Source organism: Molothrus ater, chromosome 13, assembly GCF_012460135.2.
Source record: "Molothrus ater isolate BHLD 08-10-18 breed brown headed cowbird chromosome 13, BPBGC_Mater_1.1, whole genome shotgun sequence".
Lineage (NCBI taxonomy): Eukaryota > Metazoa > Chordata > Aves > Passeriformes > Icteridae > Molothrus > Molothrus ater.
The window spans coordinates 7,062,529-7,087,797 of NC_050490.2; the positions used below are offsets into that span (position 1 = coordinate 7,062,529).

The 25,269-nt window shown below is 37.3% G+C and overlaps 1 protein-coding gene across 6 annotated transcripts in view; it reads right to left on the reverse strand.

Annotated features, from left to right (window-relative positions):
* Positions 1 to 25,269, reverse strand: part of TCF12 (transcription factor 12) — a 162,332-nt gene that overhangs the window by 52,979 nt on the left and 84,084 nt on the right. For all 6 annotated transcript variants that reach the window (XM_036389663.2, XM_036389660.2, XM_036389661.2 and 3 more), the window contains exons 7-8: positions 16,908 to 16,972; positions 1,529 to 1,664 (exon numbers count right to left, since the gene is read on the reverse strand). In XM_036389663.2, coding sequence (XP_036245556.1) covers positions 1,529 to 1,664; positions 16,908 to 16,972 — 201 coding nt within the window. The remainder of the gene's footprint in view (positions 1 to 1,528; positions 1,665 to 16,907; positions 16,973 to 25,269) is intronic.

Here is a 25,269-nt window from a genome sequence, read left to right on the forward strand (position 1 = left end):
GTTTGTTCTGGTATTCCGAGCAACAGGAACACTTACAACCATCCTCATAAAGACAGCCAACCCCAAGTTAAATGGCAGTTGGTTTGACAACAAGTAAAAAGATCATACAAATATATATTTAAAATACACATATACACACATACATTAGGAGAAGAGGAAATGGCTTAAGTTGCACCAAGGGAGATTTAGGTTTTATGTCAGGAAAATTTTCTTCACTGAAAGGACTGTTGGGCACTGGAACAGACTGCCCAGGAAGTGGTGGGCACCATCCCTGAAGGGATTTCCAAGATGTGTAGATGTGGCACCTGGCACATGGGTTAGTGGTGGACTGGACAGTGCTGGGGTGAAGGTTGGACTCAATGGTTTAGAGGGCTTTCTCAGATTAAATGATCCCATGATATATAAGATTAGGTCCTAAAGTAATATTTTTTAAATAAAAAAAGATTTAAAAAACAATTTCAAACATGTTCAGGACTATTTTAGTGCCCAAGAAGTTTGCAGTTATAGTTGATATTAAGGTTACTTCACAAGGCAATTTGTGTTTGAAAATTTTATTTTGGGAAAAGTATGGTTGGAGTTACATGGTTCCAACAAACAAGGTTTTTACTATGGATTAAAAGTGCTATACAGAATGAGGGGCATTAAAGACTCAACTATATAATTAGAGAAATTCTAATGATCTATCACACTAATACCTAAATATATGGTAACTAGAATAGAAGGTTATATAACTAGAATATAATGGTAAACTAGAATATAAGGTTACAGTCTCTCTTTTTATACCAAAAAGATTTTTTTTTTAATTTTCACACAAAATTATTCACAACAGTCTTACAGCAGATACTATAGAACAGGTGGCTCATTCTTGGTTCTCTGATTCAACAGAATTAGAAAGCTATAAAATATTACCACTGTCTGTGACCAAGTATGAAAATTCCATTCACCTCAAGCTATCCCCAGATTAAAATACTAATACTGTCACAGGATTATAACAATTTTAAGCAAGTTCCTGCCTGCATATTTTGCAAGGTAGTTTGATTTTAGGATAAACTACTAGCCTCCAATTGCTAAGATCTTTAAAGGCATGTTGAACCAATTACAATGAACTATATACTGCCCTGAATAAAGTTACTTTTAGCATATAAAAGGATAATTGTTTCCCCTTTGTGTCCTTCCCCTACTAAATAATGGTAATGACCTCAAGGTCAGGCATTTCCAGGAGTTAATGATGGCACGGGTTAAGGGCACTCAGCTGGTCATCAGCTCCTATCCATCTGTCATTATTGCTTTTGCAATTAAGGGTTTTATTAGAGTTTCTTGTTTGTTTTATAAGCCAGACTGACCAGTGTTGAATCGAAGCTAGCATCCCAAAGAAAACATTAATAATTCCAGTTTTCCTCTTCTATAGCAGTTTGATGTAATTTCACTTGCTCAGCACAATCTCCTGTACATTAAATGAACTGTCAAAAACCAAAATAAAGTCTGCAGAGCAGCACTGGGAAGCCAAGTTGAAATGTGTATTACTCACCAAGAGCTGCAGAGTCGTGCAGCGGTCGGCGGCGCTGGTTGGTGGCAGAGAAGGGGTAGTAGGGTGTGCCAGGCTTCGCAGAGGATGCCAGCTGAGCTGCACTGCCAAGCCCCATGTCAGAACGAAGCAGACTGGACTGCAAAGTCCACAGACAAAAGTCAAATTAAACTCTACAATGCAGCTGTTAATATGCCAGGCTGACAAACTATTAACCACACTTACTGCTCTTGGCATTTAGAGGAATTTACTGGGATTTAGTGAAGGTTCTAGAGTTCAAAAAAATGTAGACTTTTTAAAATCAATGTTCAGAGTATGCACTATTGCATAACTCAGAAAGGCAGAGCAAGTTTAGCTGTGAGTCTCCAGAAAGCCATAACCATTTCAGCTGAAAACATCTGAAAGAATTAATTCATATTTAAATTTTAAACAAAAATCATAATCCTTTGTTTAGTTTGCAATATAACACTTCTTCTATTACACAATATAAACATAATTGATAAAAACTGCTAAGAGTTTATAGCATGACATTAAGTTTTAGCACATACTTAGAAATCAAGACTTAGATTACATTCATAAAAACACGGAATAAAATTGTCCAAAAAAAAAAATCAAATGCAGACAAGAGATAACAAGAGTAGATTAATGAACAGAACATGAAAAATTGACATTTTAAACCCTTCAAACTAACAAGGTGGCTGAACCCTACCCTTTTCGTTCCCTTCCCATGCAGTAAAAACAAAACATTCTAAACACTTAACAAGTGCATTGTATATTGTTTGACCTCACATTATTTGGATTTCCTCTGTAATACTGAAACGAATGTTGGTGATTTAGAACAACATAGTTTTTCCATGGGTGATGGGTTATGCTTAGCTTTATTTTAGTCTGAAAATCCTGACATGGAGGGAACCCACAGAACTGTCTGTACAGAAAATGTTCTTGTAGCAGGTGGTAAAAATTCACTGTGTTTCACTCCTGGCTGGTGCACACAGCTTTCCTCACAGAGCACCATCCACTCCACATTGCACACAGCTAAAGACACACTGCTATTAATGTCTGCCAGTATTTTAAGGTCATGTGGAAGCAGCAGCCTCATGAGCAACTGGATTTCTTCAGCCACGGTCAGTACATGGTGCAGCCTCTGGCAGGACAACGGGCATGTTTCCTTACACTCACCTGCACTGACATTTCATTGCCAGCTGATGCTAAGACAGGAACTGCTAACTGGAGTAACTTTTATACCAAAACCCCACCTAATTCCTCCTTCAGCCTGGCTGCTCCCAAGCCAACATTCCTTGTGCCATCAGCTGCTCTCCAGGAGGAGCCCTCATGCCCACGCGGTTCCGGAGGTTTCACCAAACCTGCTCATGGGCTGGATTATGGCAGGAACTGCTCCAGTGCTGCTGCCTGCCTGGGGTACAGCAGGTACTCATTGCTCCTGCCTCTCCTCACCTTCCTTCTGAGGCCCAAATACCTCATTCATAAATAAATGTATTTTTGCATTATACTAGATCACCAAAACTGATGTGTCTGCTGTGAGGAGATGTGAAAGGTGAGGTTCACTCATACAGCTCACAGTAAGGTACTAAACGCCTTCCCCCTTGCAGAGCACTGGGATTCGCAGAAAATTAAGACTTCAGACAGAGTTACAGAATATATATAAAATAAGCTTTTTTTTTTTCATTGTATCACCATTGAAATTTCTCTTTTCTTGTTTGATGACTAATTTGAGCATGAAAATGTTATATTTTAATTTAATAGAGTGGGATGTGAAAGAATCACCACATCACAAACTAAAGGAAGGCCCAAAAGTGTTAAGTATTTTATACAAAAGTGTGAAGATCAAAATTTATTAAAAATGTTACTGCATAGAAATAGCTTCCTCTCAGCTTAACTTCTTCAGTGTTATTCTAACAACAGTCTTTGAAACAGAATTCTTAATCTGAAACTCATATCAAAATGAGATACTCTGACAGGGTGACAAAAGTATATAGCAAATACATGCAGGGGGAAATCTGCTGGTGGGCTGTTCCAAGATCTTCTAATTTTTGCTTTGGTCAAATCGTTAAGATTTTATTGTTTTGCAGAAAACATGAACATCAGAATATCTGGCTTACTCAGTATAAATCTGAATTTAGCAAAGATCCTATTCTAAACATTTACTACAGTTTAAGAGGTCAACACTGTTTAGGAAACCTGGGCAATGTTTTGTGAAAAGCAGCTCCTCCAAACCAACACAAGCCAGAAGAAGAAATGAAACCGGTTCTCACTTCGGCTAACACTTGACGTTCTTGACCAAGAATACCCAGGACTGAAGGAAAATTTCTTAGCATAGCCTGTGGGGAAGGGAGGAAGTATTGTGGTAGTTGTCATTTCAAGTAGCTGAGGCAAGGTCCCCCTGCCAGAGCAGCAGAAGTGCTGAGGCTGGCAGGGAGCTCTGGGGTCAGGAGCGCAGCCCTGCTCGCTCAGAGCAGCTGTCAAACACAATCAGGAACCACGGCCCATTCACACTAGAGACAGCCCTCCCTGCACCCCAGCATCTCCCCTGACCACTGCAGGGATTTTGGAAATGCAGTGGGATCCATACAGATGCTTCAAAAAAAAAAAAAAGGGGTGGGAGGGTTCCTAGTTCCTCTGTTCCTCTACTCATTAGGAGATGGGGAAAGATTTAAAAATAATAAAAAGAACCAACCAGTAGAAACTCTGAAATTCATTTCTACAAAATCATTCCAAAAGGTATGAGTCTATGTCTTTTCCAGACTTAACCTCCAACCTTTACTTCACGATATTTGCCACTCTCGCTCTTGTCCTAAGTATTCCAGTGTTTGACATTTTCACCAGACCCTGAATTTCAAAGCAGCCTGACTTCTACAATAACATAAAGTTAGTGTGTAAGCACTAGATTAGATACTCAAGCTATAGTAAATCTCAAGCTGTGCAACACACTCTGAAGAAGTTTTCTGATCTATACTGTATTTGGGTAAGCATTTTTTTATTTGTAAAAAAGGATTAAAAATCCAAAGCTACACAAAACCACAACCCTCTTCTACCATTGGCCCAATCAAATGAAACATCTGTTTAGAATTTTATAATTGTTCCTCAGTCTTCCAAAAGAAAATAAAAATAGATGTCATTAGTTCAGCTCATTGATTTTTCTGCCTGTTTGAACCAATTGAGAAAAAATATTGATTAGGACTGATCCTTTCCTAAGGGCATCTGATAAAGAAAGGAATACAAAAATACCACTGAGGATAGCAGAACAGCTTTGTATTATCAGCATCAAGCTCCTCCTGCCCAAGTGCCCGAGGTCCCTGTGCAGAGGCAGATCACTTACACACGTGGTTAGGGGCATTCTCCACAGAGAACCTGCACCCTCACTCTGAACCTCATCTGCCAAGCATGCATCCAATTACCAAAGAATAATCAATGACTGGCTATTCTCTGAATGCCTGTCCAAGTCCTTGTCTGTATTACCATTGTAAATAAACAGGCATCACTCCTAAAATCTTGCCTCTTTGGATTTTATAATGCATATATCCAGTTTCAAGATATACAAAAAGTTATTTAAAGCACTGCTTTCCCTAAGCAATAAGTGTTCAATAACTTTAAAAAAAGGCAATAAGTGTTCAATAACTTAAAAAAAAAAAAAAGAAAAAAATGGCTTTTATTACAATCAACTAAGAACACAGCAAGCCGTATTCAGAAGTGAAAAGAGAAAAAGATTTAAACACGACTGCTTTACTTTTGAGATTCATCCCTCTCAGAGAAACCAAGAAACAGTTCTGACAGCCTCAGGGGAAATGGCATGGCCTGACCCAAATAGGAAAGGCTTTCACAAGGGCCACTATCTCAACAAATACTTTAAAGGGGTCACTTTCCTAAAGAGTATTCTCATAAAAATGAAATGCAGGGGAGGTGTCTATTCAAACACTGCAAGGATGAGGCGGGGAAAACAATCATATCTACATTGGGGGGTGGATTTATGCACCTTTGTCAGAGGAAACAAGTAACTTTGCACTGCAGCTGCATTTTCGTGCAGGCAAAGTTTGCTTCCATTCAAACTAACAAGCCAATCAGCCATATGCTTATATCAAAATTATATGCCTGAGATAAAAAGAGGGTCCTTAGTCAACTTATTTTAAAAAGGTTTTTTAATTGATTCTTTCAAATAATTTAAGCATAAAAGTAAAAAAATAGTTTGACTAATTCTTAAGTTTTCTTCTCTCCAGCCCAGCCCTATGACTCTTCAGATACAATTTGATGCCAAAACACTGCTCTGACTTCAATGAACTTCTAGGACACCAGCCAGCAGAATTCTAATACATTGGTAAACATTTCTTTGATTTTACTTTGATATTAAAAAAACAAAAAAAAAGTAGACAAGTAAAGGCCACAGATGTCCTTACATAATATTCCTTGCAGCTCTCTAATGTTTAGGCTCTATGCAAACAGGAAAGCCAAGCTGTCCTGAAAAGCACACAAACAGTTTGAACAAACACACTCCATACACTACCTGTATACAGTTTTACCTATTCAAAAATGTATTTGCCATAGGCAGGTAGCCTCGTACTTCCTGGTCTAAATCTTGTTCGTATTCTTTTCTTAAATGCAAACATTGGCAAGCACTTTTAAGAATTCAAATTTTCCCAGCATAGCCATAGCCAAACTATGTGATAGTTTCATCCAAATACAACTGTGTGCCTTTACATTATTCATTATTTTCTATCAAAAGAATAATATGGTTGAGAATAAAAGCATTAGCCCATTATATGCAACTGATTATGACAGGCCTATTATGCTGGCATAATAAGGCAGTCTGCTTTGGCAGTGAAATGAGAGCTGCAACTCACCAACTGCAAACTTAGATCTTGAAAACCTCCCCAACAGTCAACTAGATTGAACTAGATTTTATTTTTCCTATTTTTTTGCATTAGCTTCCTTTTCATAAAATTTATGCTTTCAATCCTAGCAGTCAGGCTGTACCTATTTAAAGCAGCAAAACTGTCTAGAGGTAAAAAACAAAAAAAAAGTACTTGAGTTTTTAGTTAAAAATTGTGAGCTTGAGTACTTTACTTTTACAAAATAATGTAATGCAACACCATTCATCTCAATCAAATCCCTCCATTATCCCGCCACAGTCGCTGACAAACTCACTTGGCATCTCTCTATTCCTCAGAATTACACAGAGCAGATGGCAAGTGCATTCCTTGCCTTACTGTAAACTTGAAATGTTGCCCTGGGTAGAGCACAAGTTTCATGTGCATGTCCTTTTTACTCAGTGAGCTATTTGGATGACTTACAGCATGGATAGAACGTGGCTCAGTATTGCATGTCTTGCCTTATAGATAAACCTGACAATTTGCATAAGCTGGCTCTAAAGAACATAACAAAACAGAAAAGTCAAACTCTGGTAAACTTGCAAAATCCCCCAGCAAAGCTGTATATTTTGTTATGGTGTTTCCAAAGGAAAACCCAGCACAACACTAAAACATGAACCAATAATTGCTCTGAAATCCTAGTCCAGTAGAGAGGTTAGGGCTGCAAAAAGACCATTCACTTGAGTTCCACGTCATGCAGTTCAAGCCAAAAATATAACTAAGATATAAAGGGTTGAATTTCACTTTATGCAAGTCTCCAGTCTTTGGAAACTGTAATGAATATGCACTCCAAAATAGGAGCTGAATTTGGAAAAAAACACTGACATATGATGTAAATTCATTTTAAATTTAAATTTTAGAGATATGTTTGCAATTATCAGCATGTTGTTAAAGAATCTCATCCTGAGAATATCATCAAATAGTAATGTGAAATACAGTGTTACCATTTTGAGAACAAAGGGACTCTGAATGAGTAATCAATAGCAACTGGCAGAAAATGAGGCATTAATTATGATCCTCTCTAGTGTTTTGTCTCAAACAACATTTCATTAAATATATTGTGCTAACCTGTACATCTTCAAGCCATTACCAATAGATTTGATCAGATACATTTTTGGTCTGTTTCAGGAGGAGGAAAATATCAGAATTAGAAAACCAAAACAACATCTAAAGTGTTATATGATAACTTGAGCTTTTTTTTCTTGATCAATTTAAAGGAAATCAGGGGTTGCCAATAAAACATCTCAGGAGAGGATCTTCTAACAACATGTTGATAATTGCAAACATATTCCTCATTTAAAAAAAAATACTTAGGTCTTATAATCTCAGTGTAGTCTCTTGAAAATTTAATTATCATCTCCTATACCTAAAGTATCATGCAGGTTTGAGAAGATAATGACAGTCATCCATCAACTGCATCCTGCCAGTGTAATCAGGCTAATCTTGCTCACTGGATTTAAAACCAGCTACCTAGGGTACTAAATACTGAAGTGATGCAACATCATAAACAAAATTACATTTAGCTTTACTGTCTTTCCAATTAATGGTAACTCCAATGAAGATCAGGTTATCAATATATTCTCTTCTTATGCCAAAGCTTTTCCAGATCACCAAGAGCTGCTTATTCATGTGTGCACCTAAGCAGAGGCTGCTACTGTGGCATATTCTGTTCATGTGTAAATATATTGGGACTGAGCACAGGGACAGAGAAGAGAGAAGGAATTTATTCAGAATTACATATATGGGGTTTTTTAAGCAGAGAGGAGAGCAAAGATTAAATGCAAAGGGAAGAAATAATTTTGTATTCTTTTTGCATCTAAATGTCTTTCAAGACCCCGATTAACACAAATATTTTGAAGAGTCCCTTCCTTCTCTTTTGTAATATTGTCTCCCCTGCACTGATGCTGCATATTGGCAAGGCTACAAATTCAGTTTTATGCCTCTAAAGCAGCACCCTGCTGATGTTGTGTCCAATCCCCGAGGTTATGCTGCCTCAGCTTGTCTTCCTTCATCCCCCCGGGCAAGGGATTTTTGCCTTGCTGACTGAATTCTAGGAAGGCATTACTAAGCATTGTGATTACAGGTCAGGCACCCCTCCCTTTGCCTTTGAATCTTTTTGCTACACTATGAAAACAGTAATTTGAACAGCTTCCTTTCTGTGATTATACAAAAGCCTCTTTCTGGAAAATTCTAAAATTTTACAAGAGAAGTTGCTGAGTGGTTATTCACGTAGTTTTTAATTTTTATGGTACCACCCTCCTTGCTTTCCTTTATGATTACAAGATACTAGCATGAGGAGTCAATATTATAATAAAGGATTTTATGCTGAACCTTATTTACAGAAGTTAGACTATAAAAGATATTATAAAACTCAAACTATATTTGCATCTGTTCCTTAGTTCTCAAACTATTCTCTGCATTTTCAGCAAAATTATTTTAAAATATTTCAGACCATTAGTAGATCATTTCATGTATATAGTATGGAAGCTGCACATCTCCTCTCCCACACAACCAAGAGAAAAATCTTGCTCTAAGAACCAAGTCAGAAAATTATTAACACGATGAGGGTATGTTAATTAGCAACCAGTTAATTGTTAGCACTTAACATGGAGAACCCAAATGTTTTCACATATGATCAAGGGAGAGCTCAGCTCAATACTAGGGTGCTAGGAAATGGCCAGGAGATATCCTAGGCTACAATCCCCTCTCCCGAATAAATGTTATCCTTCTCTCCCTGCTCTTCAGAAACCTGTGCCAGCAGGAGCACCAGTGTCTGGAAAAGCGCTCCAGAACCCAGCTGAAACCAAAACAAGTTGGATGGTTTAGTTGCACGGAGGAGGAACGTAAATGCCAACTCCTGTGCTTCCTCCCAGCAGTGCCCGAGCGGCCCGGCTGTGCTGTCCCAGGCAGCCCAGGAAGCTGAGCTCAGAGCAGGCTGCCCACAGCACCAACTCCCCCTCCCCAGTCCTGCTCAGGGCCTCTGTTCTTCCTGACACCAGCGATTCTGCATTTGTGAAGTCTGGGAAGGGACTTTCTCTACCTATTAGTTCAAAAAGGAAGGTAACATACTAGAGTAATTACAGACAAAAGGAATGCACACTTCCAAAGGACAATCCAACTCATTCAGATAAGCAGGCATGGCTGGGAGTACAGAGCTGAGCTTATATTTTCCCCATCCTCCACTAATACCATAAATTTGTAATTGAGAAGCACCCAACTCTGAGGCAGTCAGAATAGCTGGACACAAATAGTAATTCACCAAAGAAGTTTTACCTGCACTCTGTGCTCTAGCATATTTTTCCTTCCTTATGTAGCAATATGCATATTAGTTTACAGAATACCCATAACCTTAAATACAATCAAAAATAAAGAAAAAAAAATAAAGGTGGCAAGGAAATTTGCCAAGCCTAAATAGTGTGAGAAAGAGAAGGGCAAAGACAAGAAACTGTTTGCTTGGTAAAGGCATTGAAAATTATTCCTTACAGAGCTGCTCTCCCTTTATAAATAGCATCCCTCCTCCAACTATAACAAATTCCTAACACCTGCTACCCACTTCATTCCAGGGGGAATGTCTTCCCTGATTAACTTCAGGTGGTCACCTCCAGCGCTGGAAAAAGAAATCTAGCCTGTGCCCCATACATTTTTACTTTCTACAAAGGTTTTGCAGACTCCTTATCTACTGAGTGACAGGAGATATTTTCCCAATAGCACAATAAGTAATTCACTTCTAATAAATCATGATGAAAAGAAAGTTAATATTGCTTGAGAAGTAAAATAAAGCAAAATAAACTAAAGTTCAGGCATTCCATCTGCCCTTAAACTATATATCCCTCTCCCCATCCCAATCTTTCAGGATGGTATCAGCTGGCAGAATCCAGAGTCACTGCTTCAGTTAACATTGTGTCAGCCTTTCCTTCAGCAGCTGCATTTCTTAGAGATTGATAGCTCAGCTGTAAAAATCTGCTCCAGGGAGACACCTGATATCAAAAGTGTCAGAGAAGGGGAGATTAAAAAGAGAGAATTTACAAAATAAAACCAGTTTTTCAGCTTTAAAGTTATATTGGTATTAAAATCCCCATACATGTACAAGCCTTAAATTTTTTTATACTTCCATAACTCAGTATTACTTGGATTTAAGGAGACATCATATTCTCTGTTCTGCTTCTAAAACTATGTGAGAAGGAAGAAAAGCAACTGGTACCACTGCTTGTAGCCTTTGTAAAGCCCCACTCATCAGAAAGGTGCAGAAAATGATGTAATTTTCTGCCTCACTGGCAAGAGCCATCTAAAGCATCCTCAGACACACACCAGCAGTGAGGAGGAAAAGCTTTCTGGTTGTTTCATGGACACTGGCTGGCAGAAACCCTGGCAAAGCATCCTAGGAGCGACTGCAGTGCCAGGCTGCCACACTGCTCCTGCAGCATGAGGAGGATTTAGCTGTGTGCCTTTGCATCCATCTGAACAACAACCACCTGGGAGAACACCCTGTGCTACAAAGCCCTTTTTCTAGTCTAACTCGTACATTTTAAGCAACATCCCAGCTGTCAAATGCCACTAAAATCCTGCTCTACCCCACTATTCACAATCACTTATTTCTTTCACTGTTGTCCCTTCTGAGTTTTTTGTCCTCACCAAACTTGTATTTCCAATTATATTTTTCATATTCTTCTCTACTTTTCCATTTTTGTCAGTAAATCTCATTTCTGCTTCCCACATACATTTTGCACATCCTTGTAACCTAACAGTCACATTTTTGTCTGTGTGCTTAATCTTATAGCTGCTTAATGTTTCCTGATGCTTTATTAAAAATATGAAAATCAATCATCTCCATTACACCAAATACACATCTTACAGTTATAGAATTTATATAACTGCATAAATTAAAATTATAATATAAATAATAATTCACATAATTTTTACATATAAATTAATATTAATTTTAGCAAAAATAAATTTTAATAATAATGTGTTAATTTATTGTTAGATATAATTTATTAATATTAGTTAATATGTTTAGGAACATATTAAAGATAAATTTAAGTTGGTGCTATTTTCTGGTATCCATACTCTTGTTTTAACTTTTGCTTGCTTGATCCTCACCACCCAACCAGTAATACAAAAAAGTTGCCATTTTTGCTTATGCACAATACAAATGAGCTTTTATGTTCTCCCTAGACAGCTCAAATTTCTGGAGTTATACCCTTATTACACTTCCTCAGCTATTAGAGAATGAGCTCTGAGATAACTACTTGCCCCAACATTGCAGGATTGCTCTTTAGGTTTGAATTCTGTTCAAGCTGCTTTAAAGTCTCTTTAAATTTTAAAGAGGCAAATTACTGACTATGCAAAGACAAAGTAACATACACTTGCAGTCATTTCTTTTGCTGAAGTGATCATCTGTTAAATTGCCCAAGAAATTGATGCTAAAGGCATTTTTTGGGTTTATTTCAAAAGTTCTTATAGTGTTTGTTCAGAAACAATTTTTTTTACACAAAAATAAAGCAACTTTTTAGTCCGTTAAGGATGTAACAGCTAACAAATGCTGCCATTTTATTCTTTAACAAATAGCTAAATTTGCAGGCAACAAGATGCAAACCTTTAAAGTTCCATGTTAAAGTGTGAAGAAAGGAGAAATTGGTAAATTCTGAAAAGTTGTCTGAAATCATGTCTTAATATGTTTACTTGAAGTATATCCCCATAAGGAGCACTAAGTGTGGTGCTAATGTGCATAAAATGTTACTGAGATACTGCAAAATTCAGGCTAATTTAATAAAGCCTGATGTGCCTTACATCATGTTGCAATGATGCAATAATATGTTGCTAAATGAGTCACCCCACATTAGCTTCATGGCAACAGCAGAGTTGATGGCTATTGAAGGGAAAATTGGGTAGAAATATTACTGCAAATATTGACGGAGCAGCTTTCTATTGGATTTTTTTCATCCAAGAAAAAGCTGCCTTATTTATTGTGTATTACCAACATACACAAAACCTATATAATAATAACAGCAAAAAAATTAGTTAGAAACCCATCTGCCACTAAATAAAATATATGTAGAGTACACAGCATCATATAGATCATCCATATGCCTTCTGTGTAGTGCTTTACATTTCATGCAATATGTATACACATCATGTACCATGGTATATATTTTATAAATGATTTTACATATATATATATGATTGTACATAGTCAAGTGAAATGTAATTACTAAATTCAATCCATAGCTCCTTCCAGCACTCATACATTCTACAGTTTTACCAGCAGCAGCTTTTTCTAAATGGGTTTTATAAGTTCTGAAGTGTCCCATCATCATGTAGACCACAGAGATTAATGAGTAACAAAAATGGAGTAAATTAAGAGAGGACTCTTTATAAAAGGCTGCACTTTAAACCACAAGTGCTGAATGCCTCTTCAGTTCCTGCCCAGCATCCATTACATTCAGCACTTGATTCTCTTCCTTTCCCACACACAGGATAGAGTGCAGACTTCAAATGATTATGAAGGGAGGAAAAATGTGTTATCTCCACATGTCAAAAAATCCATCATGTCTATTTTTCATGCATGATTGTTTAGAATGAAAATAGAACATTAAAGGGGATGGGCACCAACAATTTCCTATGCTGAGCCCAGTGATGCCAGTGGGGAGAGACTGTGGCAGGCAATGAGAACAGGCACGGTGAGGCCAAAGAAGCATCCCCCACCAATTCCCCAGGGCACTCTCAGGCTCCTGGGGATAAAGTTACCTTCTGGGAAGACCCACACCAACAATTAGAAGAATTAGTCTAACAGCTATACATGTACTGCACATTTATCTCAATTTCACTTCAAAAATAGTGCAGACCCCTGGCTTTCTTTAAGCTCAGAGCTGTCAAACCAATGTGCAGTGACAGCTGGGGACCTTTTTGATGATATTAGAAATGGGAGTAGTGAATTCAATACCTGAAGTCTAATCTTGTTTCTTTCACGTAAGCCACTGTTTTCAGTACAAAATCATACAAATGTGAAGAAAACCCTTTTTATCACAAGAAGCTTTCTGAAAATTTAACCTTTCCCTGATTTATAATTTGTGAAAAGTTGCCATTCCCAAAACTGCAATTACATGGCCAACAGGAATGGTGGAGTTCTCCACAAAAATCACAAACCACCAGCCCCCCTTCAATTCAAAGACACAAAGAGAGACTTTTTGTCAAGTCATGTAGCATTGCATCTCATTCTGACAGCTAAATAAAGTTTTTAGTATTTCTTCTAAAAGCTGTCAATTCTTCCTCCAGGTAAAAATTTTTGATATTCATCTAAATCAGCTCTGCATAAGCCTTAATTTGTCATCTTAACCATCCACTTAGAGTTTATATACTTTTGGATGTTCCTTTTTGGCTTGTTTAAAACACCTGATGGAGAGAAAACCTGAAAACCTGCACTTCTTGCTAATAAAATATTTGTAAATTAGCCACATTTATGTTCTTGTGACTAATGTTACAGCTGAATCAGATTCTATTACCTAAGTCACTCAGGTTCCTAAGCTACACTGAAAATCAATCACACTTCAACTCCTACAGCCTAAATATAAAGCCTGTAGGTAGCAAACAGTCCCTACAAATCACTGCTTAGATTATTTTCAGTAAAAGGTGAGAATGATACTAAGACTCTGAAACACTGCAGTTTACAGTAGTCTTGATAATTTTCATTGCAGCCTTCTGTAAACTCAGAAAGTAAAAATTCAAACTCCTCACACTTCCATACTAGGTTATTAATACCTTTTACACCAGCAACATAAGGAAAGGAGGTAGGAGAAGGATGGATTCAGGAGTATTTGGAGAAGTTATCTATTCTCAATACCAAACTCAGGAGACTGATTAGCTCTTGCCATTTTACCATTTCAGAAACCTTCAAATCTCACTGCCCTTGAAGAACTCACGGTTCAGAGCAGAGACCAGAAAAGAGCGGGGTTAGTTGGTTTCAGAGAGGAAGAAAAGTAGTGGCTTGTAATTCCTCAAAAACCTAAATTTCCTTTTTTTTCTTTTTTTTTTTTTTTTAATAATACTGGAAGAAATAGACTGCAAACATCAGAAAATAATGAAGAAGTGATACCAATTCAGCTGGAATACCCTATATAAAATAAATTTCCTTCTCAGATTGCATAATAGATGTCTTAGTAAGGCTTTTACCACTTCCACATTTCACAGGTGAACTAAGGAACCAAGGACAACTAAAACTAATGCTGAATACAGAGAGAAGCTGATTAAAAACAGCTAAGAGTCTATGATCAACAGTGGGTGAATGGATTAGCTGAGACTTTGCAGGCCTCTGTTTTGGGCATCATTCCACCTCTTAATTAGTGACTTGGATGAAAAATGAAAACTACATTTACTGAACTCACAAAGCAAATAACCCATAAGGATCTACAAATGCCGTGCAAGCCTGGAATTCAAAATTGCACTGACAAATTTAGAGATGGCAGAAGCAATGCGTTAAAAAAGTAAATACATTTTTGTACATGGAACCTGTAAACTGAAAAACACAGGGTGGGGAATAGCAAGCTAATTTCCCATTACCATAAAAAGGTATTGGGAAATTTTTGATCACCACAATTCAAATATGTATCAGAAACTGGGTATTTGTTAGGAAAATAGGCAAGTACTACCCAGCAAAACATTCACAGTACTGTCTGAAAGATACAGGAATTTTTTTTTTGCCATGGTGGTAAGGCCCTAGGTGAGGTACTTGACCTCATTTAAAACACTGGAATTCCCTAGAGTTGTGAACCTACTGGAGAACATTCAGAGCAGAGCAGCTTTTCTACCAGTATTTCACTCTGAGATAGATCCAGTTACACAGCCACTGTTAAAATATACCTGCACTATACATAACCAGGTCAAAATTAACTCCAGCTATATCTTATCTAAGGACTCCTTATCATCCTCACCATCTAATGGTTTTCCTAGCCCCTACAGACTTAAAAGAGAGTAGATCCATGTCCACTGTTGTAAGACAAGAGTCAGCTACTTTAATTACAGTGATGTTTAGATAAGGCACCCGGGAAACTTTCTTTAAGTAACTGCACTTCAGTAGTTGAAAACAAAACCCGGGGTGGTCCTGCAGCCTCTTCCATCTCTGGACTTTTTTGAGAACTGACCACATGAAGCCTCTGCCAGAGACAATGCAGCTGATTCTTCATTTAGATTGTAATGACCTCTCACTTTGGACCTTCTCTGTGACAGATTTCAAACACTGTAGCTACAATGAGAGCTGTGTTTCAAGCACTACCATACATTCAAATAAACAAGCAAACAATCAAAAGATTCAGAAATCCCAGCACAGTCCAAGCTAAATGAAGTCAAATGCTGTCAGATTTACCTGACAAAAACCAAAATAAAGTACAAACTCTAACTTATCACATGAATTTAAATGGAATTTAAAATTTAATTGAAAGTTACCTCTATGTTCATTTTTTATTTTCCTGAATGTAGAACTAATACAGTTACCTACAGTAACATTTCCCCCACATATTAAAAATTTTAAGGAAAAAGAAACGGAGGGAGATTAAATAGTCAGAAGCTTATCAAAGGGATACACTGAACTAAAAGTGATGTTAACAGAAACAAACATGCATAAGACTGTAGGCATATGTAAGGTAGGACTGTAGGTATATTAAACAGTACTAGACAGAAACAATTCTAAATATACAGAGATATAAAAGGATTTTCCTCACTGAGAAAGTGAACAACAGAAATTACACTCATTACTGCAAAGCAGAGTGGAATTTTATGCAAAGTTCACATAAAACCATTTTCCAATACAAAGCATTAATTTAATGAAAGAGTAATGTGGAAATTAATTTGATTCCAAACTAAGGCCAAATTTATTATATTTAAATAGAGTACATACAGAGTTATTTCAACAATAGTAACTACACTAATACAATGTTTTACTGTTTAGACTGGCAATAATGTGAAGCCCATAACTCTCAGGTAAAGAGCTATACTGCTTTTTGGGAGAATGTTGCTGAAAGCTCACCCATACAGCTACAAATGGGTCTTTGTTTGCCACATCTGCGTTGCAGAGAAGTAGTAAAGGCTGTGAGAATGATCCTTTCTTAATAGGGGAAGCATTGCCACATGGTGCTGCCCATTCACACTTCCCAAGCTACTAGTTAAAGACTGAAAACCAAGATGTCAAACTCATAAGCTAGATGTTAGAAAGACACTTCTGAAAATATCAGCTCAAAGGAAATAGTCAACCTACAGTAAAATTAAAAAATTATTCCTCTTTGAGAAAATAAACGTAAATTAATTTCTTAGAATTATAAACATATTAGTTATTTAAATCTTTATCAACAGACACTGAATGTAATCACATGCTAATTATACTTTTTAAGCAGTCAAACTTCCTGTGCATTCAAAACAAACTTTTAAACAATGATCGAAGTATTCTTAGTCTGGCTCATTAGAAATAACCTGAAGAAAATCATCACTCTAAAATGAAGAAACTCTGTACTTACTTGACAGCCAGGCAAGCCTGTATCCCTACCATATAGTGGAAATGGACCTCTGTCAGAGGTTTTTCCTAAAAAAGAAAGAAATTTAAAATTTGGTTATTTTAAAATTCCCTAGACATCCACATCAGTTGTCCTTTTATGCAATTCAGAAAATCTGTTAGCATTGTAATAAATTTACAAACATTAAGTTGCATGAATAAAATCAGGTTTCTATATCTGTGTTTAACACTCTCAAACAACACTACAGTAATAGATGACGTATTTACCTAATAAATTCCTTTTGTAATCAGTCAGATACTATAAAATATTCCTATTCAGTATGTTTAAATACAAAAGCCAAAAATCCATTTTTATTTCCATTATTAACAAGCAAAGGTAAAGACATTTTCAGACATTTCTCCTTCCTACATGAAAGTAACACTTAGCTGGTATCCATCTTAGACAATTAATATACTGAGCAATAAAATCAAAAACCACATGAAAATCAATCAAAAATCTCATTTAAAACACTAAAACTCACATCACCCTTAAACCACAGCTGATTTATTCAGCTCTTGACAGTCACCCCTAAATCTCTTTTTGTTTAACGTACAGATCAGCAGGCACAGAACTCAAGCAATACAACTGGGCAAGACAGCAAATGCAATTTTAGTGGGTAAGCAGCACATGGAGAACACGGTGCAGAGGGCTGCCTTCTGATGTTGCTGCCTCAGGTCACAAGACATTAGCAATGGGTTTGGCAGCTCCAGAAAATCTACTTAGTGCTGTATTTGTTAGGTATGCCACCAAAATGGCATGTTTGTATATGAAAACTCAGTGTGCAACTTCTCCAGTAGAGCTCAGAAGTTGATCAAGCTACACTTTGAAAAAAATCTTTAATAGAAGCCCACGGAACAATGCCAAGCATCAGACACTCGTCAAGTTTGTGTGTAACAAAAAGCAGCAAGTGCATGTGCCTGCCCTAATTACAGCACAGTTAGGGCTCAGAAAAACCCTGTACCACCACTCAGAGCCTTATCCAAAGGCAAGCATTAATTAAGCAGATCTACCCATTTGGAAATGAATGCTATCTCACCCAACTAGGCACTCCCTTTGCAAATGATGTGTGTGTTATCCTGTCCTAATAGGAAGAAAAAGTAGCCTCTCTTTCACATTCCCATTTCAGTGATAAATAGCTCCACGTTATTGCAATTGCACTTCAAGAATAGGACTTCCTTTGCTTTTTCTGATTTTTCTCTCTTACTACCAGAAGTCCCTAAATACAATTTCATAAGAGGAAAATCTAAAGTATGCTTTCTGTTCATTTTTAAAGTGCATCTTGTGTAAGCAGGGAGGAAGAGGAAGTCTGAATCTCTTGGAACAACATCTCTGCAAGGTTATCATCATGATAGCTACCAATGGTATGGTCAACAATAGCTTGCTTGAAAAATGGCAGCTCTGCTGTAACAAAGGGAGGAAAAAAGTTAACATTTTTCTGCTGAAGCAATTTGCTTCTAACAATCTATCAAGCACCAAGCAAATAAAATACCTAGCATGCAAAATTATAAGTAGTAGGATGAATCATGCTGTTCATTTTAAACCAGACTCAGCACTTTCTTTCCAGAAAATGAGAATCTCATATCACATGATAAACAACTTTGACTGAAGTATGCAGTATTCCAGGCAGGCTTTAAAACAAATATTTGTACAAGAGTCAATTACAGAGGCTAGAAAAATTATGATTTAAATTATGGTTTGTGTAGCAAGCAAGAAATTGTTAGATAAGAATGCATAAAATTGTGTTATTTAAATGTTATAATTTTAAAGTATGGCAGATTCACATTAAAGGAGAAAAGCTTACTCCAACAGCCCAACCTATAGTAAATTTGGCTCCAAGAAGTGACCAGGAAAAGTCAAAGCTTTCTGATGCTGCAGTGCCTAAATATTTATCAAAAATTAGCTGGGCAAATTAACATTTAATATGAGTTCAAATGCCCTAACTTTTCTACGAAGGGTTTGGAAAACAACCCAGGATCAACCATGAGAGGGCCTTTCATAGACAGTGTCCCAAACACATTCCCCTTTCAAGCACTTAGGACTCTCAAACTTGTAATAGTGTCATAATATTCAAGGTACACGTTTTTTAAACACTCAAAATTAGGAGTCACACACTACAGCAACACCCACTGTGCCCACACTCAAGTCCTGGCTCCCTCTCAATCCATGGAGCTGCGCCCTGCGGTCCCTGGGGTGGGACTGGAGCAGGGTCAGCAGCTTCATCTCCACACGGGCACAGCACGAGGATGGCACACAGGCGGGTGCGGGATCCTGGGCACCATCAGAGCACATCTCGGACTGCAGTGAAGCCTCTGAAGCCCCAGTGAGAAAACACCAAGGTTTCCCAGCCTGGCCATATCACAGCACAACTTCACGTCCAACACAATGGAAAGGTGATGGAGTACAGACTTCAAACCTGATAACGCTGTTATCATCTCCACACACTTCAGCTGCTTCAGCCCAGACACAATGCTACTCTCACTATTCAAGCCCTTGTAAGCTAATGCCACAGGTGATGTTTACTTCTCAATAGAAACAGAAAATACTTAGCACTACACTTCACAAGTACTTGGAAGGTGACTAATGTCAGCTTTGAGAAGATGACACTTTCTGGATGGCTCACAAACAGGTAGGTCCCACTCACACTGTGATCAGTGCAGGGGCAGTCTCTAGCATCCAATAAAGTTCATACACATGGCCAAATATATCAAAGCAGAATCCCTTTGGTGGTTTTCAGCTTATGAAATACCTTTCTTATTTACTCATACTCTCTACAGATTGACAGAAGAGAATAAAAACGTAGAGGTTACAGTAAAACCCCAAATTACTGGAGTCCCAGTCCTTGTGAGAATGCAAACTCTAAAAATACAATGAGAGTGAGAGCCAAAGCAGACCCTGAAATGACTTGCAGGCTTACCCCACAAGATTTGCAGCTGAGTCTGTTATGCCCTCTCTCAGGTCTTGTCTCAGTCAGTGCCCACTACACAGACAGCAATAGTCTTTGCATTGCAGCTGGAAATTCAGAAACACCAATGCTCAGCATTTCAGGGACATAAGGACACTTATCACTGTGGCACCCGATATTAATTAAAAGAAGGAGAGCAAAAAACACTATAAATGACAAAATCCTTGTTGAACATCAATTAGAAAGAGAGCAAAAAACACGATTAATGACAAAATCCTTATTGAACACTTTCATTTGCACAGGTTTGTGCAGAGATGGAGGTAAGGTAGTGTGCAGACTTATCAGCTGGGAAGGTAAAGCAGATGCCCAGATGAAGTTGATTTCTCTTCAGATCTGATTTTATTTTCCCAAAACAAAAAAGTCAGAGGCTGCCATTTTAAAAGCAAAATCTATGCCTTGCTTACAAAGTAGGATCATGGTAAACTTTTCTTCAGGTTACATCTTAGTGGCTCTATATACCACAGTTGTGCCTTCCAAGCAGATTTGGAATAAAGCAATAGACATTTAAAACAACTGAGTTGGTGATATGCAAAAATTTTACATTTGCGCAGGTCAATTCACAGGGCATTTGAATCTTTTAATAACTTGGAATTAATGTGTTTTATTGGGCCTTGGGGTTTTTTTTTTTTGGTTTTTTTTTCTTTTTGGTTTTTTGTTTTGTTTTTGTTTGTTTGTTTGGGGTTTTTTTGTTGTTGTTGTTTTTTGTTTTTTTGAAGTTTCACTATGGAGTTAACACAAACCCAACCAAGAAAATCCCACTAGGCATTTTGAACCACAAATATTTCCCTGATTAAATTAAAACCCTGACACATTCTCTACCAATTCAAACATTAATAGGCATTTAGTAAACAATTTTTTTCTCTTGCAATCACTTGTCTAAATGTGATATGCTCACAACTTAACACAGCCTTTGAATACCACACGAGGAATTGTCTTCCACAATCCATCTATCCTATAACAGCTGTGCAGCCTAAATACTCTGAACACAGAAGGAACTGAAACAGCAAGATGCAAAGTGATAGTGAGCTGAAAACAGCACTGCATGAACTCAGCTGAGGACTACTTCAGTGATTGTGCTATAAATGCCTGCCAGTATCAAACAGCCTTTTCCCACTGCTTCTAGAAAATGCTTGGCTTATGAGAAGATGACAGAACTCTCAAAAAATTATTTCAATTCCCACAGAATTAACCCTTTACAGACTGAAGATCTGTCTGTGCATTGCTAAGAATTTGTGTGGTTGGCAATATGGAAAGCAACGTCTTTTAATGAGCAATGTTTATCATCCAGTATGAATGCCACAGTGACCACAGCTGGCAGCTGCTCTGTTTGTCAGACATGAAGTATGTCTGCCCTACTTGTACAGAGAATCTGCTCTAAGTGAATACTGAAAAGTGTTTTTACAATGCCTAAACACTATTTCTTCAATGGTAACACTTTAAACTGGTCTCTACAGAGAGCCTACCCAAAAATTAGCTTATAAACTTTGTTAACAAGCTTGAGAATTCCTTTTTCTTTTCAAGTTATTAAAGTGGTGTTTTCAGTTTAATATTTCAATTCAATTCAGTTAGAAATCAATTATTAGACTGCTTTCTCTCCCTCCACATCCAGCAAAGTACGTGTCTTTGTTACTCACAGAATGAATACATTCAAACAATTTTTCATATGCAGATCCAATGTAACAAGGAACAAGCTGCACTGGCGCATACAAAAGATGCAAGAAAACCTTCAACAAATTCGATATTTTTCTACTCATCAATATTGCTTTCCAAATTACCATGAGGTAGAAAGTACACAATGCTTATAGAATAAGATTCTGGTAGGTCCACTCTTATTTTTTAAAATTTTGTTGGCATTAAAAATTCTTATTCAGCAATTATTCAGTACAGTGAAAAAATATTATGTTTGGTTAAAACACAAATCCATCTCTGCTTCTAGGACTTCGTGTTTTGCCTTCTTTGAGGCAAGACTGACACATGCAGCCATAAAATTTTTTACTACATATCTATGCATTTCCCATAGAGCAGCAGAGGAATAATTTCTTCCTTTTCTACTGCTACATAGCCTACTCATTAATAGAGGCTGTCCTTGTTTTAGTATCTTCTCTCTAGCATTTTAAAGATCTATAATGCACACATGTATATATTGTGAACACATATAAAAATACAACATGCATTTTTCCTTCTGATACTCAAGCCCCAGAACTCCTGGAAATGAAACAGAGATCTGGAGCAACACAATTAGAAGAAATGGCTTAAAACAAATGACCTCCTATTCTCTTCATGACAATGTTTAAGTATTATTGGCTGATGTGTGCCAAGCATGCTGCTGGCTGCACTGAGGATGTTTAACAAGCCAGTGCCAACAAGTGCAGCTGCTGGACTTGCAGCACCCTCCTCCTGTTCATTCCAAGCCAAATTACTCACTCAGCTATGAACAATGAAGCAGCAACACAGAAAAATGCCAAGTGCAAGTGAGATTAGTGATAAACTACAGGATCCCTACAGAGGTCAGTGATTAGCAGGTCCCCAGCCGTAATCACTTTCCTAACCCAGCCTTTATCTCATCACTGCTCCATCTCAGCTCAGACTTCCGACTGCAAGCAGCTTCTCCAGGCAATATCCCTCCAAGTCTTGCAAACTCATCCACACTCACACTTTTAATAAAGCAGTCAAGCCTACACAATACAGAATGTCTGCAAACTTGTAGGACACATTTTTAACCTGAAGTTTAATAAGTAATTAATACACAATGGAATCCTATTACTGGCAGAATTTTAATAAAGTAACAGAAGAAAAACTACAAACATACTTAAGCCAGAAATGCCATGCCCAAGTGTTGATCAGCAATGCAGTCTCATGATAAATACAATGATCATGATAAAATGCTATGTACCGACTGCAACTAGTGAAAAAATGTCGGTTTTTCCTCCCGAATACTGTGACATCTTGTAAGACCAATTTTCCCAGACAGCAGAAGTACATGTTTTAGCAAAACTTGGGTTTTACACTACAGATTTGCTCCCCCCTCCTTTTTTGGCCAAAATTTTGAAAGACTGAGATGATACAAAACTAATGATTATCAAGAAGTAAGAACTATGATTCTAAATGAGATTTATGGGATTTAACAGTCCAATCTCAGGTCTGCCAGTAATCTCCTAGGATTCTCCATGCCATAAATTCTCATTTGTAAGAAGACAGCATCATACTTTTGTTATCAAGTCCAATTACTTATTTGGAGCAAGAACTGCTTTTCACATCCAAATAATCCAAAATGTGAAAAAACTGAAGATGGAATTACCTGTAATCAACTTCCCATTATAACTTTTGCAATTTAGGAACGAATACTGAATTATTGCTTTTGTTAACATTTGGATAAGACGAGCTGGAAAAAAAATTCAAGTTTGCTTTCCAAAGACTAAAAAGATTATACTTATATATAAGTATATATGTATATGCTTTTATACTTACAGTTGTGTCGCATTTGCAGATGCCTTTCACTGATTGAACCAACCAGGCAATAAATCTCTAAGTATATTTATAAAGATGTTAAACACAGAAGTCAAGGGATTTCTCACAACTTCTTTAACACAATATTTTTTTTCAATAATGTCAGTGTGTGAAGAGGTATTAAAGAACCTGCTTCTCAAAGACATGCCTTTGACACTTCCATCCCATTGATTTGTAAGTACATCTAAGAAAAGATGGAGTATTTTGTCAGTTTGCAGATCACTGCACAGATCTTGTGCTATAAAAACAATTTATTAATGTTCTTATGTACTTCAAATACACAGGAGGTAAGGGTGGACTAAATTCCACATTATATTTGGATTGACCCTATGAACTCGTAATTTATATGCTCATGTCAACTAGGAACATTTCTATTCCAACAGAGGCTGATCCATGAGGGCTCCTTCCCCAGTACTATTCCTGTCCCTCCACTTAGCAGGTTTACTCTGAGCTGAATAACAAATCAAACGTTTGCAAGGCTAAAAGGCACTGAAGTCGATGGCAGGAAGAATGCACAGCAGTAACTGAGGGAAGAGGGAGGACAAACCTGAAGAAAGAACTTTCTTCTCTTCCTCCCCCAAGCATATGTAGGCAAGTATCTGCAAAGCAAATAATTCCTGAAGAGAATTTCAAATCCTCCACTACTATGTCTACCCCAGGCTAACCTTACCTATCAATGGTAGCACTCTATTAACCCATTATGCGTGCTGCACATAGAGAGAACAGCCAGTGAGACACAGATTAAAAATATACTAAAAATCAGGGAGATCAGGGATATAGAATATGCAGAAGACAATAACCAAAGTGAGTTTGCATGTGAACACACAGCCATTCCACACTGGTATTAGTCATATACATTTACTTAACTCACCTATCCATCCCATGTTTTTCTAGAGAATCCAAGTGTCTTCACTTTGTCAATTAAAATATTTTTCTTTTGTCATCTTCCCTACCTCATCCCCAAGGGATTTAGCTGAAATTCTTAAGTAACTAGCAAAGCTGCTACTTATAGTTAACTTGAAAAGCATCCCTTGCTCTCCTGGTGTGGAATTTGTCCCAGATCTAAGGACAAAAATTACTTTGAACGCCAATTACATTCTTAAGTCTAAAGTCAAGAGGATTTTTTAATTGGAAATGAATAGAGAATCCACACTTTACAACAAAATGCTACACCTGTTTCCAATTAAAAGATTATTTTGGTGACACTACTTACTACAAATTACTAGATTACTTCATATGTGTATATATATATATATACATATATAAGTTCTGCAGGTATCTACAGCTTCTCTTACTATCCAAGATCTATTGATTCTCATTTCATGTGAAAAGCCAGCTTGTCAACAAAGAAAGATTCCCCCCTTGCCCATTTTGTGTATAAACACAGGCACAAACAAAACAAACATTTATAACCATCTTCCACAAGGCAAATGCAAATGCATACACTGGTCCTCTGCTGGAGAACACTTCTGACAGTCCTGACTTGAATGATTTGCATAACCTTTTCTAACTTCACCCCTCACAGCCATCTCAATTGCAGAGACAGAGGTTTGCAAAACAGGAATTTGCAATCTGTGGGCTCCAGACCAGTGGTAGCTGCTAAACTGAAGAAAAGAAAAAAACAAACAAACAAACCCAAAAACAGAAAAAAAACCACCCCAAACAAAAAACCAATGAAATAAAAAACCCCACTGAACCACCCAAAGAACCAAACAACACAGGAAAACAATATAGAAAACCAAACCCCAAACACACATTAGATGCTGTAACACATTTTGGAAGACAAAACAACATGTTACATGTTTTCTGAGTATTACTTCTTCTAGAAACAATTCCCACAGGTATTACAGAATAACC